The 15,257-nt window shown below is 43.2% G+C and overlaps 2 protein-coding genes across 5 annotated transcripts in view; one reads left to right on the top strand and one right to left on the bottom strand.

The window, feature by feature from the left end:
- Window positions 1-524: 524 nt before the first annotated feature.
- LOC109073713 (L-seryl-tRNA(Sec) kinase) lies at window positions 525-5,275 on the bottom strand. 4 transcript variants are annotated; one of them, XM_042755326.1, is made up of 4 exons: window positions 3,407-3,746; window positions 1,157-2,132; window positions 870-1,071; window positions 525-752 (listed from the first exon to the last, which is right to left on the bottom strand). In XM_042755326.1, exons 1-4 carry the CDS (start codon window positions 3,563-3,565, stop codon window positions 647-649), a joined length of 1,443 nt encoding a protein of 480 aa, XP_042611260.1. In that variant the 5' UTR covers window positions 3,566-3,746; the 3' UTR covers window positions 525-646. The 4 variants fall into 4 exon arrangements, with proteins under 4 accessions (XP_042611260.1, XP_042611263.1, XP_042611262.1 ...); XM_042755329.1 differs by having other exon boundaries at window positions 2,063-2,132; window positions 3,407-3,565; XM_042755328.1 differs by lacking the exon at window positions 3,407-3,746 and adding an exon at window positions 4,756-5,275 and having other exon boundaries at window positions 546-752.
- The window catches only part of LOC109073714 (poly(ADP-ribose) glycohydrolase-like), a 17,768-nt gene continuing 6,217 nt past the window's right edge, over window positions 3,707-15,257 (top strand). Inside the window, exons 1-8 of the mRNA XM_042755330.1 lie at window positions 3,707-3,987; window positions 4,058-4,390; window positions 5,579-5,729; window positions 6,110-6,238; window positions 6,761-6,832; window positions 7,256-7,327; window positions 11,937-12,029; window positions 15,187-15,257. The exon at window positions 15,187-15,257 is cut by the window's right edge and continues 84 nt beyond it. Coding sequence (XP_042611264.1) covers window positions 3,923-3,987; window positions 4,058-4,390; window positions 5,579-5,729; window positions 6,110-6,238; window positions 6,761-6,832; window positions 7,256-7,327; window positions 11,937-12,029; window positions 15,187-15,257 — 986 coding nt within the window. The 5' untranslated portion in view covers window positions 3,707-3,922. The remainder of the gene's footprint in view (window positions 3,988-4,057; window positions 4,391-5,578; window positions 5,730-6,109; window positions 6,239-6,760; window positions 6,833-7,255; window positions 7,328-11,936; window positions 12,030-15,186) is intronic.

Below are 15,257 nucleotides of genomic sequence, written 5' to 3'. Positions count from 1 at the left end.
GATGGAGAGAGACTCGAGAGAGGAGAGGAGAGGAGAGAGAGATCAGGGGAGGAGAGAGAGGATGATCCCGAGGGGTGAGAAGAGGGGAGCGACCTTAAGAGAGAGAGAGGAGAGTAGAGAGAGAGGGGGAGAGGAGAGACCGAGGAGGACGGGATGATGCGAGATGGGAGGAGAGAGAGGGGAGAGTGTGAGGACCCCGTGGGAGACGGTGCAAGATCAGCGAAGAGGAGAGGATGGCGGGAGACGAAGAGAGGGGTGAGAGAGGAGAGGAGAGGAGACGAGGAGGAGAGGGGAGGAGACGGAAGGTTGGAGGAGATACAGAGATAGACTGAGAAGGGTAGAGAGAGAGAGGTGTGTGGGAGAGAGAGACTGGACCAGGGGGGGCTGAACGAGAGGAGGAAGATGTACGATTCACCTCGGAGGGGATGGCTCGACGTCTGCGGGAGAGAGAGAGAGAGAGAGAGAGAGAGGCAGGAGATCAGTGAGAGGACGACTGGATCACATTTCTCTCCCGCTGCATTAGGGTGGAGTGTATTCTTGGTGTGATAGGAGTTTTTGCGTCTGAATCCTTCACTGTGTTTAATGGTGACTGTTTGTGTAAATGCAGCAAAGCAAAGCTGTGGTCAGATCTTATGATGAATCTGATTTATGTGAATAAAGCCTGAACGACTGCGACCTTCTGCTGCGACTCGTCCTGGACGGGGCTCAGAGGGTTTTCCAGCGCAGACGCCAGCATGTCCACCAGCTTCTGTCTTCAAGAGAAAGAAAGAGGAATGGATTTACTATCATACATCATCTGAGCTGCAGAAAAACACCACAAACGTCACATCAGCAGGTCAGACGGATGTCTCTGTGTGTGTTTGACCTACATGTGTCCGTCTGCGATGCGGTCTGTGCTGTCCAGTGTCAGGCTCTGCTGCTCCCAGGGGTTTCTGATCTCGTTCGGAGGCTCCATTCGCTCACACATCTGCAGCAGAACGTCATCAGGAACAGGCTGAGATCTGCACCGGTTCCTCTGGAGACACACGTGCAGCGGACACTGGAGAAACACCTGACAGAAACCCACGCCGTCTGTCCTCCAGAACAAACACCATCAGAACATCAGCGCTTGAACTGTTTACAAGATTCAGCTCAGAAACACAGAAACTGCACATACACTTCCTGGCCAGCTGCTGGATCTGGTATCTCATGCTCTGGTAGTAGAAGTTATCGTCCAGCAGAACCATGAGCGGCTGTGAGTGTGTGTGAGAGACGCTCTGGTGCTGCCGCATCTGCTCAAACCGCATCCAGACTCCATCAGCCTCAGAGAGAGTCAGAGTCTGATCAAAGAGTGTGTGAGTCTGACCGGAGAGTGTGTGAGTCTGAGTCTGACCGGAGAGTGTGTGAGTCTGAGTCTGACCGGAGAGCGTGTGAGTCTGAGTCTGACCGGAGAGCGTGTGAGTCTGAGTCTGACCGGAGAGTGTGTGAGTCTGACCGGAGAGTGTGTGAGTCTGACCGGAGAGTGTGTGAGTCTGAGTCTGACCGGAGAGTGTGTGAGTCTGACCGGAGAGTGTGTGAGTCTGAGTCTGACCGGAGAGCGTGTGAGTCTGAGTCTGACCGGAGAGCGTGTGAGTCTGAGTCTGACCGGAGAGCGTGTGAGTCTGAGTCTGACCGGAGAGTGTGTGAGTCTGAGTCTGACCGGAGAGTGTGTGAGTCTGAGTCTGACCGGAGAGTGTGTGAGTCTGAGTCTGACCGGAGAGTGTGTGAGTCTGACCGGAGAGTGTGTGAGTCTGACCGGAGAGTGTGTGAGTCTGACCGGAGAGTGTGTGAGTCTGAGTCTGACCGGAGAGTGTGTGAGTCTGAGTCTGACCGGAGAGTGTCTGAGTCTGACCGGAGAGTGTGTGAGTCTGAGTCTGACCGGAGAGTGTGTGAGTCTGACCGGAGAGTGTGTGAGTCTGACCGGAGAGTGTGTGAGTCTGAGTCTGACCGGAGAGTGTGTGAGTCTGAGTCTGACCGGAGAGCGTGTGAGTCTGACCGGAGAGTGTGTGAGTCTGAGTCTGACCGGAGAGTGTGTGAGTCTGACCAGAGAGAGTCTGATGAAGGAATCTCTCCAGACACATCAGAACCGTCTTCCTCTGCTGCTTCCATTCAGACTGAAAAACAAAACACACAAGTGCTGTAGATTAAAGGCAGGCAGTGTGTGATGGGCCGTTCACACAAACACAACAGACCACAGGTATCTAGACACAATATTAAAAAATGTTGCAAGAGATATCATATGAAAACAATTCAACTTCTGTTTCGTTCCTTTGCTAACTGTTTTTGAACAAGAACACAATCTGTGTGAACTAACCCTAACAGAGTGATTCAGGAACAATTATTACTGATCATGTGGTCATAAAGCCTCTTCATGCCAGTTTTTTGCCAGTATTGATATGCTCAGATCAACAGACCAATCCTAGCGTTCACAAACACTGCAGCTCATGCCTACAGCAGAGGCAGAACAGCACAAAAGATCCGCCCGCCAACAAATCAATGACTCTCATCCATATTCTGCTGAACTCACTGCTTCTGATGGGAAAAGCCTGATTTTATAATCAGTATTTATTATGTGGGATGATATTTTATCCCATTGGAATCAACTTATTAACAAAATGTAAAATCTGCAGTTTTTCAGGCATAGTGATCACTGGCTGTTAGGTTCAGTTATCAGTTGGGTTCAAGTCATGGCTTACAAATTTTCTAGGTCCAGACTGAAACATCGTGGTGACCGAGCTGTTGTCAACACTTTGGAACAGACTCCCTGTCGCCTCTCGAACAGCACCTTCTTTGTTTTTAAATCAATGCTTAAATCTTATTTATTTGAGAAATATATGCTGGGAAAAACTTTGTGTATTTTATACTATTAACTATGTACAGCACTTTGGTCAACGCTTGGTTGTTTTAAAATGTGCTTTATAAATAAATGAAAGAAAGAGAGAAAGCTGAAAGTTACAATAAGTGCACACACATGCACACACACACACCTTATTGGTATTTTAAAAAAATTGTATGTTTTATGTCATTTGCTCTATGAGGACATGATTTACATTGTAATACCAATGTCATTATACATACCTGTCCTCACAAACCAAGTGAAACACACACACACACACACACACACACACACACACACTCTCTCTCACACACACTCTTTCTCTCTCTCACTCACACACACACACACACACTCTCTCTCTCGCTCATCTGAAATTTCGCACACACACACACACACACACACACACACACACACACACACACACACACACACACTCTCTCTCACGCGCACACACACACACACAGTCTTCACATGGATTGGCTGATATCCAGCATCACAGCACACTGTAAATAGAGACACAATAACATGTTTATAAAAAGATAAAAGACAAACCTCCTGCCAGTCGCGCGCCGGTATCAGCTCGTCATACGTCACGAGAAGCGTCCTCCATCCACGCGTCTGTGCGCGACCCCGCAGCTCCCGCGCCAGGCGGGACTTCCCGGCCGCCGGTAACCCGCACAGAACGCAGAGACACGCGGCACCGGGAGACATTCGGAGACCGAGCGCGTTCAGCCGACGTCACGAGCTTCTGACCTGCGCTTCAGATGAACCCACAGACCCCGCCCACTCGCCGAATAATGGTCGCTCATTGGCTACTGGAGTTGTACGTCATGAAAACAGGAAGTGTGATTCGTGCACTTTAGCACCCGCGCTGAACTCTCCGTTAAAACTTAAACTGGGAAATCGATCCAGTAACGCGGAGACTGCAGTAAAATAGTAACTTGAACACGTGATCGTCGTTTGCAGTGTTATTATCTGTTGTGCGTTCATAAACGCGATCCTCACCCGTGCATTATATTACGGTGTACTGATCTTCATAACAGAGAGAAGCGCGTGAAGGTGTCAGTGATGTCAGACTGCGAGCCGCTCAGCAAGCGCCGGAGGCTGCCGGACTCCCAATCACTGCATCACCGGTAAAATCAGCTCAGTTTATGGAGTATGTTGAAACTACTGGCGATTGATCATATGATTTCTATTAAACAGGACTGAAGATGCAGAAAAAACACAGAAACCAGCTCCTCCGTGCTCGGATCATCCTGAAGGTTCAGCGAAACTCCAGAAGAACCGAGCGATGAGCAGCGGGACTCTGGACAGCTGGCTGCTGAAGAGCAGCCCTCATCATCATCATCATCATACCGAACCTGAGGATTCACGGAAGCAGAAGTGTCCGGAGAGCACGTTAACCTCGGAGAAGAGTTCCGTGACCGAACCCAGACGAACCGGTTCCGCTCTGGTCTCAGATGCTGCCGCGAACACAGGCACGCGCAAAATCACCAACTTCTTCACCGAAGCTCCAGGGAAAGGCGCGTGCAGAAGGTGGGCAACGCAATATATTTTTTTAGAAAAAGATGCGTCCATCCAGCTGCTGTGACGGTGAATGCGCATGCGCTCAACGCGAATCGGGTGTGCCCACAGGCACGTTACGTAATTAATATTCATGAGCCATGACGAGTCTGGTAACGCCCCGAGCCGCTAAAAAGCCACATTTGCATGTTTATATAGTTTAAGGCCTAATAATTATACTTTTGTGATAACAGTGCTAGAGTGACTGTGGTTTATGGAAAACTTAGTTGTCTGTTTCTATTTCTGTATCCGTGGCAACTATTAAAAGATTCAGACTTTGCTGATTAGATTGATACAAAAGTGTCCTCTGAACTTAAACATCCTGGAAATGTAATCACCTGCTGTTCAGCGTTAATATGGGCAGAACCTGACTGATCTCAGATCTGCTCTGATGCGGAAAGTGGAAGTGAAGAAAACGAAAGTGATTTCTGTCACTCTGAAACTTTGGTTCGTTGTTCCGTTCAGAGAGGTTCGAGTGAATGGATGTGAATCAGTGGCCGGGTTCGCTCGCGCTGTTCCTCTTCTGCTGTCCTCTCGCGCTCCTGAGAGCCGCTGCGGTTCGTATCTGTTATAGAAGCTACACACGAGAAAACACTATAATATAATGCACATATTTAGTCTCTATAGCCCTTTCAGAGTCAGCTTTAGTGCTCAGGTCTGGTCAGGACGACTGTGCTGATGTTGTTGCAGAACATGACTGAGTTCTGTGGGATGATGAAGAGGTGGAGGATCAAGTACAGTCAGAGGAACTGCTCATTTCTCAGAGGTTTTCGCAGATCTTCAGCGTGAGTTAAAGCTGCTGTAGGCCATTGCTAATGTCAGGCACATTTTCCAAACACCTGACAGGTGTGACTGAGAAAGTACACCTGAGGAGCCTCCTTGGGGTGTTAAGAAATTTATATGTTTTTTATTTGTTTTGGTGGTTTTGTGTGGGGTTTTTGGTTTTTTATTAGGTTGTTTGGTGGTTTGATTGTTTATTTGTGTGTGTTTTGTTGGTCAGACTAGGAGATCCACTGTCAAACCAGCAAAAGTATCACACTCAAACTGAAAATAGGCTGCCGGACATTATTTATTAAAACATGTGCAGTGCTTACAGCACCTTTACAGTCAATCTGAGGATGTGACTGGATTTCCTCCTCATCCCAGATTAACTCGTTACAGGGCAGCGGCTGCAGCAGGGGCTGATGGGAAGGCGTTCAGCGGTGACGTCACCGGGCTGGGTGTTCCTGTCGGTGACCTGAGGAGGGCGCCGGCGTGCAGTGGCCCGTTACCTGCCCTAAAACCCACCGACAGCCACACGGTCCTGATCCGGGTGAGTGTCAGACCCGAACATCAGAGCTGCGCTCCTGCGAGTGTCAGTGCTTTCCTAAATGGAAAATATTTGTAAATCAGAGCTTAACAGTTATGAAATATCACTAATGAATGAATGAAACACCTTTAATGAAAGGGACAAACACCTGGAAAAATCTTAGTTGACAATTATTAAACAAAGTGAAAACCAACAAAAGGAGAAAAGCAACAGATAAAGTAGATATGATCAGCTTCCCGTGAATGTGTGTAAATCTCAGGTGCTGCACAGTTATTGTGATATTAACTGCACAATTTATTATTATTTACAAATGTTATTATAGAAGTGCTAGTATTTCTGTGATTCAAGGCTGAAGACATCTGAAGGTCTGTATTTGTTCTCAGACTGATCTGCTGCGGCCCGGTGAAGTTCCAGAGCCGTATCCGTCTCCACATCAGCTGCAGGACCGCTGGGACGACACACACGTGAAACTACCCTGCTCCGAACACAACCTGTTCCCTGCGGACCGAACGGTCAGACTTACACACACACACACACACACACACACACACACACACTCACACACACACTCACTCACTCACTCACACACACTCACTCACACTGATACACACACACACACACACACACACACTGATACACAAACCCTGATACACACACACACACTCACTCACACACACTCACTCACTCACACACACTCACTCACTCACACTGATACACACACACACACACACACACACTCACACACACACACACTCACACTGATACACACACACACACACACTGATACACACACACTCACTCACACACACACACACACACACACACACACACACACACACACACACTGATACACACACACACACTGATACAAACACACACACACATTGATACACACACACACTGACACACACACACACACACCATTAAAACACACTCTCTCACAGAGGAGTCACAGGGCCGTGATGTTTCAGTACTAACAGGAAGTGTTATCAGCTGAATTATTTGTGTGATGATGTTTGTTTGAATGTTTCCAGACGGTCCAGAGCCGATGGGATTTGATTCATAAAGCGCTGAGTGTCCCGTTCAGCTCTGCTCATGATGTGAAGGTGATCTCACTGCTCTCTTCTTATGAATTACACACACAACTGCTTGATGTGTGTGTGTTCATTCTGTGTCAGTGTGTGTACATAAAAAGGTATAATTTGGGGTGCTCTCAGAAATGAATTAAATATGACACAATGTTTCTTTGGAGACACAGATTCTGAAAAAATGATTCAAACTTTTTAATATAAATTCTAAAAATGCTAAAAGTTTTGGGTTATTCAGTGGAAGTCTATGTCTTGACTTCATTAAGGTCAGTGATGAATGAAAGTTTCCATTTTGTCCAGCTGATGGCAGCAAACATCAGTGTATGAGGAACGAAAGCCAAACTCACTGCAGATCATTAGACAGAAAATACAGCTGCTGCTTATTCTGACATTTATTTCAATAATTGAACTGTTTTTTTAAATATATGTATTACTCTCTAGGATGCCATATTGAAATATAATACGGGCAAAGCGAAGGGATGGAACTTCACAGCACTGCATGTGTACTGTAAGGTAAAGACACACACACACACACACACACACACACACACACACACACACACATACACAGACTTACACAGACACACACTCACACAAACAAACACAGACAGACACACACACACACACAGACTTACACAGACACACACTCACACAAACAGACACAGTCAGACAGACACACACACACACACACACACACACACACACACACACACACACACACACACACAGGCTTACACACACACACACACACACACACACACACACACACACACATACACAGACTTACACACACACACACTCACACAAACAAACACAGACAGACAGACACACACACACACACACACACACACACACACACACACACACACACAGACTTACACAGACACACACTCACACACACAGACTTACACAGACACACACTCACACACACAGACACACACACACAGACTTACACAGACACACACTCACACAAACAAACACAGACAGACACACACACACACAGACTTACACAGACACACACTCACACAAACAAACACAGACAGACACACACACACACACACACAGACTTACACAGACACACACTCACACAAACAGACACAGACAGACACACACACACAAACACACACAGACTTACACAGACACACACTCACACAAACAAACACCAGACAGACACACACACACACACAGACTTACACAGACACACACTCACACAAACAAACACAGACAGACACACACACACACACACACACACACACACACACACACACACAGACTTACACACACACACTCACACACACACACACACACTTATACAGACACGCACACACTTACACAGACACACACACACACACACACACACACACACACACACACACACACACACACACACACACACACTTACACAGACACACAGACAGACACACACACACACACACACATGTACACACTTACACAGACACACACTCTAACACACACACACACACACACTTATACAGACACACACACACTTACATAGACACACAAACACACAGACAGACACACACACACACACACACACGCACACACACACACTGTTCAGTTAGTGCTCCCTGTTAATGAAGCACTGCGTCCTAATTAAACTCATTTGGACAGTTATTGGTGATTCAGTGTGAACACGTTCATTACTCCGTCTTCAGTCATGTGACTCTCCTCCCTAGCATCACTAAATATGAGCATCTCGTTATTGATTTGATGTTATTTATGGGACAAGTTGTCATAATCACTTTGTTTTCCTTTGAACTGTTACGACCCATCAATCAATACTTTTAATTAATTAACCCAAACAGGCAATGCAGAAATATTGCAGAGAAATCAATACTAACACAACAGGAAGAAGAACAGGAAGTTCAGAAGCTTTGTGGCACATGCAGGTTTCTGCTTTATCTCTTTAATCGAGCCACTCATGCACTTAATGAATGTAATGTTGGAATATGTGCTTTAATCGTTTCATAACCATACATCAAATTACCATATGTTTTTTATTTTTGACATGGAAATGTGATTTAGAAGAGAGAAAATGAAGTTTTACAGAGTTTTATGGTTTTATGCATCACTTGCATTTGTTTCCCTTCAGTAACTGCTGTGTTCATGTTTTAAACTCACTGTCATTAAATAAATCCCACAGGGTTCAGATTTCACAAATTCACTCCCTGGATTTTTACCTCAAAATTTATACTGTATTGTACATACAGTTTTTTACATATAGTGAATTGGATGGAGATTCTTAAGTGTAGATAATACTGATAATATCCTTCGGAAAACAAGTTAAATAATTCATAAAATATATGTTAATGATTATATTTTGCAAAGGTTCATTTAAAATGTTTTTGAATTGACAGTCAAATTGAAGAAGTAATGTGGTTTTTCATGACCGTTTTCCACCGTCTCTGACCTTTAGAAATGAATTTCATTTAAATTGATGCTCAGGGATACTAGTATCTGTCCTGCTTCCACTTTAATACATCACCTGATCACTCGATAGGCGTCGCTGACAGCTGACTGTGGGCGGGCATATGCTAATGAGCTCATGTCAATATTGTGCTGATTAGTTTCAGTAAATTAGAGTTCTGAGAGTCACTACTGTATATTTTCAGAGACCAGTGAACTTTATTTTAAATCAAAATATTCTTTCTATTAACCTCTTAAAAAGAGGAAATCTTCAGATGTCAAAGGAAAGACAGCAGTGAAAAAAACATGAAGCCAATTTGAGCTCTTACAAGCGAAGGATGGCTGTGCTGTCAGAATCTGATAAATATCATGCGGTCTGTCCTCCTCCTTTAGTTTATATTCGTTATTGTGTTTGCATTTTCATTGGTTAACCTTAAAGGGTTAGTTCACCCAAAAATGAAAATTAGCCCATAAATTCTAAGTGTATATGACTTTCTTCTTTCAGACGAATCCAGTCGGAGTTATATTAAAAATTGTCTTTGATCTTTCAAGCTGTTTCATGTCACTCAGCGGGTGTTGCTGTGCTTCTGTGTAAAAGAAGTTAAATGAAAAGCGCCCATCCATAAAAAAAACATTCTTCTTTACAAATCCTCGTTTTGTACTTCTAATTAGTGGCTGTTGTTTTTTGATCTCTCCGCTGTGTTTTCGCGTGTGTCACATCTGAGCGTCGCTTGAGCAAAGCTGACCTCATACGTCGTTCCCCCAGAACTGCTTCCGTGTACAACAGTGAGCGCAAGCTAGACTAAAGTGATTATTACGTTTTGAATATGGATATTTTTCTCACAAAAAAACGCATCGATTCACAACAGAAAGCCTTCTTTTAGACTGAGCACTGCAACACCAGCTGAGTGACATGAAACCGCTTGAAAGATCAAAGACAATTTTTAATATAACTCCGACTGGATTCGTCTGAAAGAATAAAGTCATATACACCTAGGATGACTTGAGGGTGAGTAATTTATGGCCTAATTTTCATTTTTGGGTGAACTAACCTCAGCGGCGGTTCATTAATGATGTTTGTTTGTGCAGTAACAAGAGTTTCTTTACTCAGATGTTTTATGAAAGGAATGTTTTGCCTTAGACAGCGATTGTGAAGACGTGATATATTTTGATTGACAGGTTCAGTTTGATGGATGGGAGGAGAGGGCGGGGCCATGTGTGTTTGATTGACAGCGTCTGATTGTTTGTTTTCTCTCTGAACATCGCAGAGAATCAGACGCACTTTACAGCATGTTAATTGCTGCAGGCAGACTCAGCAGCATTATGAACAGAACTGATGACAGAATAAACGATTCCTGGTGACTCCAGATAGTGAAGGATCTGCTGTGTGTCAGATGTTGTGTAGATTGTGTGTGTTTTGTTGATTTGAAGTCTCAGCTGGCTGCTGTCCTGCGGTTTTACGATATCACCCTTATTTATGACCTTCCTCGGCTCTTCTTTTCTTGTTGTTGTACAAATGTGTCCGAGCTGGACCCGTTTGAGGACACCCGTCCTCATCTGCATTTTTTTCAGGACGTGATTTAATCAGATGAGAAACCTCAGAGAATTTGATGAAATTGCCCTTTAGATTGATCATCCTGACACTGCCATCGTAAATAAGAGTGGAGGAACTATCATCTATGATAGACTGACGCTGTGTGTGTGTGTGTGTGTGTGTGTGTGTTTGCGTGTGCACGTGTGTGTGTGTGACTGTGCGTGTGTGTGTGCACGTGTGTACGTGTGCGTGTGCGTGTGTGTGTGTGTGTGTGTGTGTGTGTGTGACTGTGTGTGTGTGTGTGTGTGTGTGTGTGTGTGTGTGTGTGTGTGTGTGTGTGTGTGTGTGTGTGTGTGTGTGACTGTGTGTGTGTGTGTGTGTGTGTGTGTGTGTGTGTGTGTGTGCCATAAACTGCTGATTGGGCCGTTTGAGTCTGGAAATTGATGGACCCGCTGCCGGAGTGATTTTACGGGTGTTTGTTTTCCTGTTGTCTGATCGTTTGGTCGGACAGCTTTGAAGAGGGCCTGCATTTCTTCTGCTCGTTAGTGTCAAACTGTAAAAGCTCTGAAGGTCCATCTTGACAAAATGAATTTGAGCTTGTCATGGTTCGTCTGTAAATGAGAATAAAAATGCAGATGAGGGGTTTGTTTCTGCAGAGCAGGAAAGATACGTTTCTGATCGGAAATAAAAATACTTTCTCTCCTGATTGACCAACAGTGTCTTTCTTCATCTTTGTTTGATTCTCTAGTGTTTAAGGGGCATGAACTAGAATCAACAGGACACAACAAAACGTGCTCTGAGATGCAGAAGGTCATGGGAAGGGAGCGTTTATCTGCGCTCTGCTGTGGAACAGACTGATTACTGAACTTACACTAGACCACAGAATGCATCTCAATTCAATTATGTTTGTGCTGAGCTTTTGTACTTTCTGGCTTCACGTAGTTTTTTGTCTAAAATGAGATGTGTGTGACTGGGAATCAGTGAGGAGACAGACATCAGAGATCAGGATCTGTGAGCGATTTATAAGAGATTCTTCACGTGTTTAACGTGTGTTTGTTTGCTCCATGACTCTCGTTCAACAGAAAGTCTGTCTGTCCCAGATGATCCCAGACTAATGACACCTAATGCTCTGTGTGTGTGTGTGTGTGTGTGTGTGTGCAGGGTCTGCAGGCGTCTGAAGCTCAGCAGATGTTTGGAGAGCTGCTTCCAGCGATGGCACAGCTGGCACTGAGAGCACCGCGCCTCCTCACACAGGTACAGGACCTCAGTGAGACCTGCTCTGTTCATCTAACTCGTCTTCTCTATTCATTCTCTATTTCACTTTGTCAAATGCTATTTAATCTCTACATCTATCTTTCTCTGTTTTTTTTTTTTTTGGTCTCTTTCGGTTAATTGCCATTTTTTGTTCAGAGTTTCCTGCTGGGCTGTTTTGCCAGCAAGAGTCTTGATTACGCTCTCGTTCTCTGAGTTTATCTAGTTTCCTTACATTCAGCCGCCACCAGTGTTTAATTTGAGCCGGATCCTGTTCCGGAAAATGTCAGATTTTGGATTTTTGCATTCCGGTAATTGTTTTTAAGGATCTGGCATTAGATCGTGACAGTGTGTACGTGCATATGAGAGCGAGCACAGGTTTATGTATTTGGAGGTTATGTATTGGTCCTCAACATATTTTTGACCATGACCAGTCAGCTTTCTTAAGTTCAAACTCACTCTCATTGATTGGTGCTTACTGCTTATTGTTTTGTGAGCAGCAGAACGTTTCGAGAGAGTGTAATAATACCAGAAATAATACCATATAAAGTGAAGTATTTTAATGTATAAACATTATAAACTCTAAACATAGCCATAGATTAGTATAGCTCACTCCAAAACAAATCATAGAAATGTAACGGTATTCAGAAGAACAAGATTGAAAAAAATATATATAAACTTAAAGAAACCAAACCAAAGTGAAACTAAAGTACCAGGTGTTAATTGGGCTCACGTACCTCTCATTCGGCACAAATCCTAATGTTTCTATATTCGCAATGTATTTGAATGAAACTATTATTTATAATGTAGAGGCTTTACACTTCATGTGCATTCGTATATCAAGAGAAATATCCTTTTCACATGAGCAGTTGAAGCTGGAGGGATGCTTTCTAAGATTAAAACTGTTTACAGCGGAGTCCCACAGGGCAGTGTATTAGGTCCCCTTTTGTTTTTATTATATATCAATGATATCCAGGCTGCTTGTGAGTGTAATATGTTCTTATATGCCGAAGATATGCTTATATGCTGCTTTATTAGCTTCTGAGAAGGAGACTAATAAAATTCAAGAAAAGTTAAGGTTAGTTAAGTTAGTTAAGTTAAGTTAGTTAGTTAAAGTTAGTTAAGGTGAAGGATTGGCTGTTGGAAAATAAGCTTTTATTACATTTAGGAAAAACAGAATCTATTCTTTTTGGGTCCAGGTATAAATTGAGTAAAGAGTATGATTTGGTTGTCAAAGTTGATGGTTATGAACTAACTATTAAAACATAGGTCAATTATCTTGAATGTGTTCTGGATAATAATTTAAGTGGGGCTAGTATTGCCAGGAAAGTATTTGGAAAAGTGAATGCTAGAATTAAGTTTATAGCTAGATATGCTGTTTTTTGGATAGAGATAGCTTAATGGTACTTGCTAAAGGCTTAGTTCAGTGCCATTTTGATTATGCATATTGTTCGTGGATGACTGATTTATCCAGAACTTGGATGATAAAGTTACAAAAATCACAGAATAAATTGATAAGATTAGTTTTAGGATTGCATTGTTTTAGCCATTTGGATAATACACACTTTCAACAGCTTAGCTGGTTACCAATTGAAAGAAGATTCATATTACAGAAATTTAAATTGGTACATAAAATCATTAATTATAGGGCTCCAGTACATTTTAATTCTTATTTTTCTCGGGTTAATGTAGGTCATGGTAATTTTGCAAGACATGCATTATGGATGCAGTGTAACCTTTTATATTTTTGGTTGACTGTATTTTATTTTGATAATGAACAGACCGCGATGTCAAGTTTAAGTTGCGAATATGTGGTGTGTGTGTATATAAATATACATTTTCCTAAAATCATCTTGGCAACCCATTTTTGACCCAGGGTTTGAAGCTGTGCTCTAGTTAGGTTAATGCAGAAACTTGTGAAAGATGCTCTCTTACAATTGTGGCATCGACGTTTAGTGACGTCATTGAATGTTCCGGGAAAACTTAATTTGTATTTTCAGTGTTGGTCACAGCGCCTTTTAATTGCTGTTTTGGATCCGGCAATCATTGATTGACTGATGTAGTCTCCGCCCTTTGACCCCCCACCAATGAGAACGCTCGAGCACTCATTGATTGACTGATGTAGTCTCCGCCCACTGATCCTCGACCAATGAGAATGCTCGAGCACTCATTGATTGACTGATGTAGTCTCCGCCCACTGACCCTCCACCAATGAGAACGCTCGAGCACTCATTGATTGACTGATGTAGTCTCCGCCCACTGATCCTCGACCAATGAGGTCGCTGATTGATCACAGCTGCAGGTTTCAAAGCTCCTCTGGTTTCTCAGTGTGTTTCTGACGGTCAGATGATCAGATCTCATTGTTTCTCTTCCGTTTGCTCATATAATGTTTCCTCCTTGGCTCTCTTTAGTCTCTTCTGAGGAGTTTTGTTGTTTTGGGCTCGGTAGTGACAGATGTGTTTCCACAACACCACTGAGAAAACAGTGTTTCAGCGTTCAGTAGTTAGTTACAGAGATTTGTGGATTTAGACCCTTCTGTATTGCTGAAAAACACAATCACTGCTTAGCAGTCAGATGTCCTTCAGACCCCTAAACAAGGCCATATCTGCAGAGGAATTGTTTGTAGAAGCATTTTTTAAATGTGAACGAGCACCTCATGAATACACTATGTTATTAAATGCTTCAATATAATTTAATGTACTCTTTTTGCTTTCACTCAATGAATGTTTGATTAGATTTGACTTTACATAAAAAGACACAGTACTTTAACTTTAACTTAAGTTGAATTTCTCTTTACCTTTTTACACTCCTGACATGGAATTTAGTGTAGGAAATATTTCCCAGAATTAAAATACTGAACTAATGAACTGAAGTACAGCAGCAGAGTAAAAGATGTTGTGTCTTCAGAATGCTTATCTGTCATTCCTTTTGGTCTTTTTTAATTTATATGTTTTATTTCTATTTATGTGTCTATGGTTAGATTTTTTTTATGTACAGCACTTTGGTCAGTCTGTGCTTTATGAATAAATGAACCTTGAACCTTGCTGTCCACCTTTGCTAATGAATCTCAGTAAAGTCAAGAGCATTTTCAGAGTGTTTGTTTGTTTGTTTTTGTTGATGTAATTATTATTAATTGTTTTTTTTCTGTTTTTTTTTTGTTCCGATCCCGCTGTTGAGGACGCAGCGCTGTCGATCCCTCACACTGTCTCAGGAGCAGGTCTCCTGTCTGCT

This window comes from Cyprinus carpio, unplaced genomic scaffold, assembly GCF_018340385.1.
Source record: "Cyprinus carpio isolate SPL01 unplaced genomic scaffold, ASM1834038v1 S000006671, whole genome shotgun sequence".
Lineage (NCBI taxonomy): Eukaryota > Metazoa > Chordata > Actinopteri > Cypriniformes > Cyprinidae > Cyprinus > Cyprinus carpio.
Note: the sequence above shows the minus strand (reverse complement) of the source record. Positions and strands in the feature narration are given on the sequence as shown.

Coding starts and splice junctions, on each gene's coding strand:
- LOC109073713 (XM_042755326.1), bottom strand. CDS start 3,565: ATGTCTCCCGGTGCCGCGTGTCTCTGCGTTCTGTGCGGGTTACCGGCG. Junction 2,133..3,406: donor CGGCGCGCGACTGGCAGGAG/GTTTGTCTTTTA, acceptor TTTGTTTTTCAG/TCTGAATGGAAGCAGCAGAG. Junction 753..869: donor CGCATCGCAGACGGACACAT/GTAGGTCAAACA, acceptor TTTCTCTTGAAG/ACAGAAGCTGGTGGACATGC.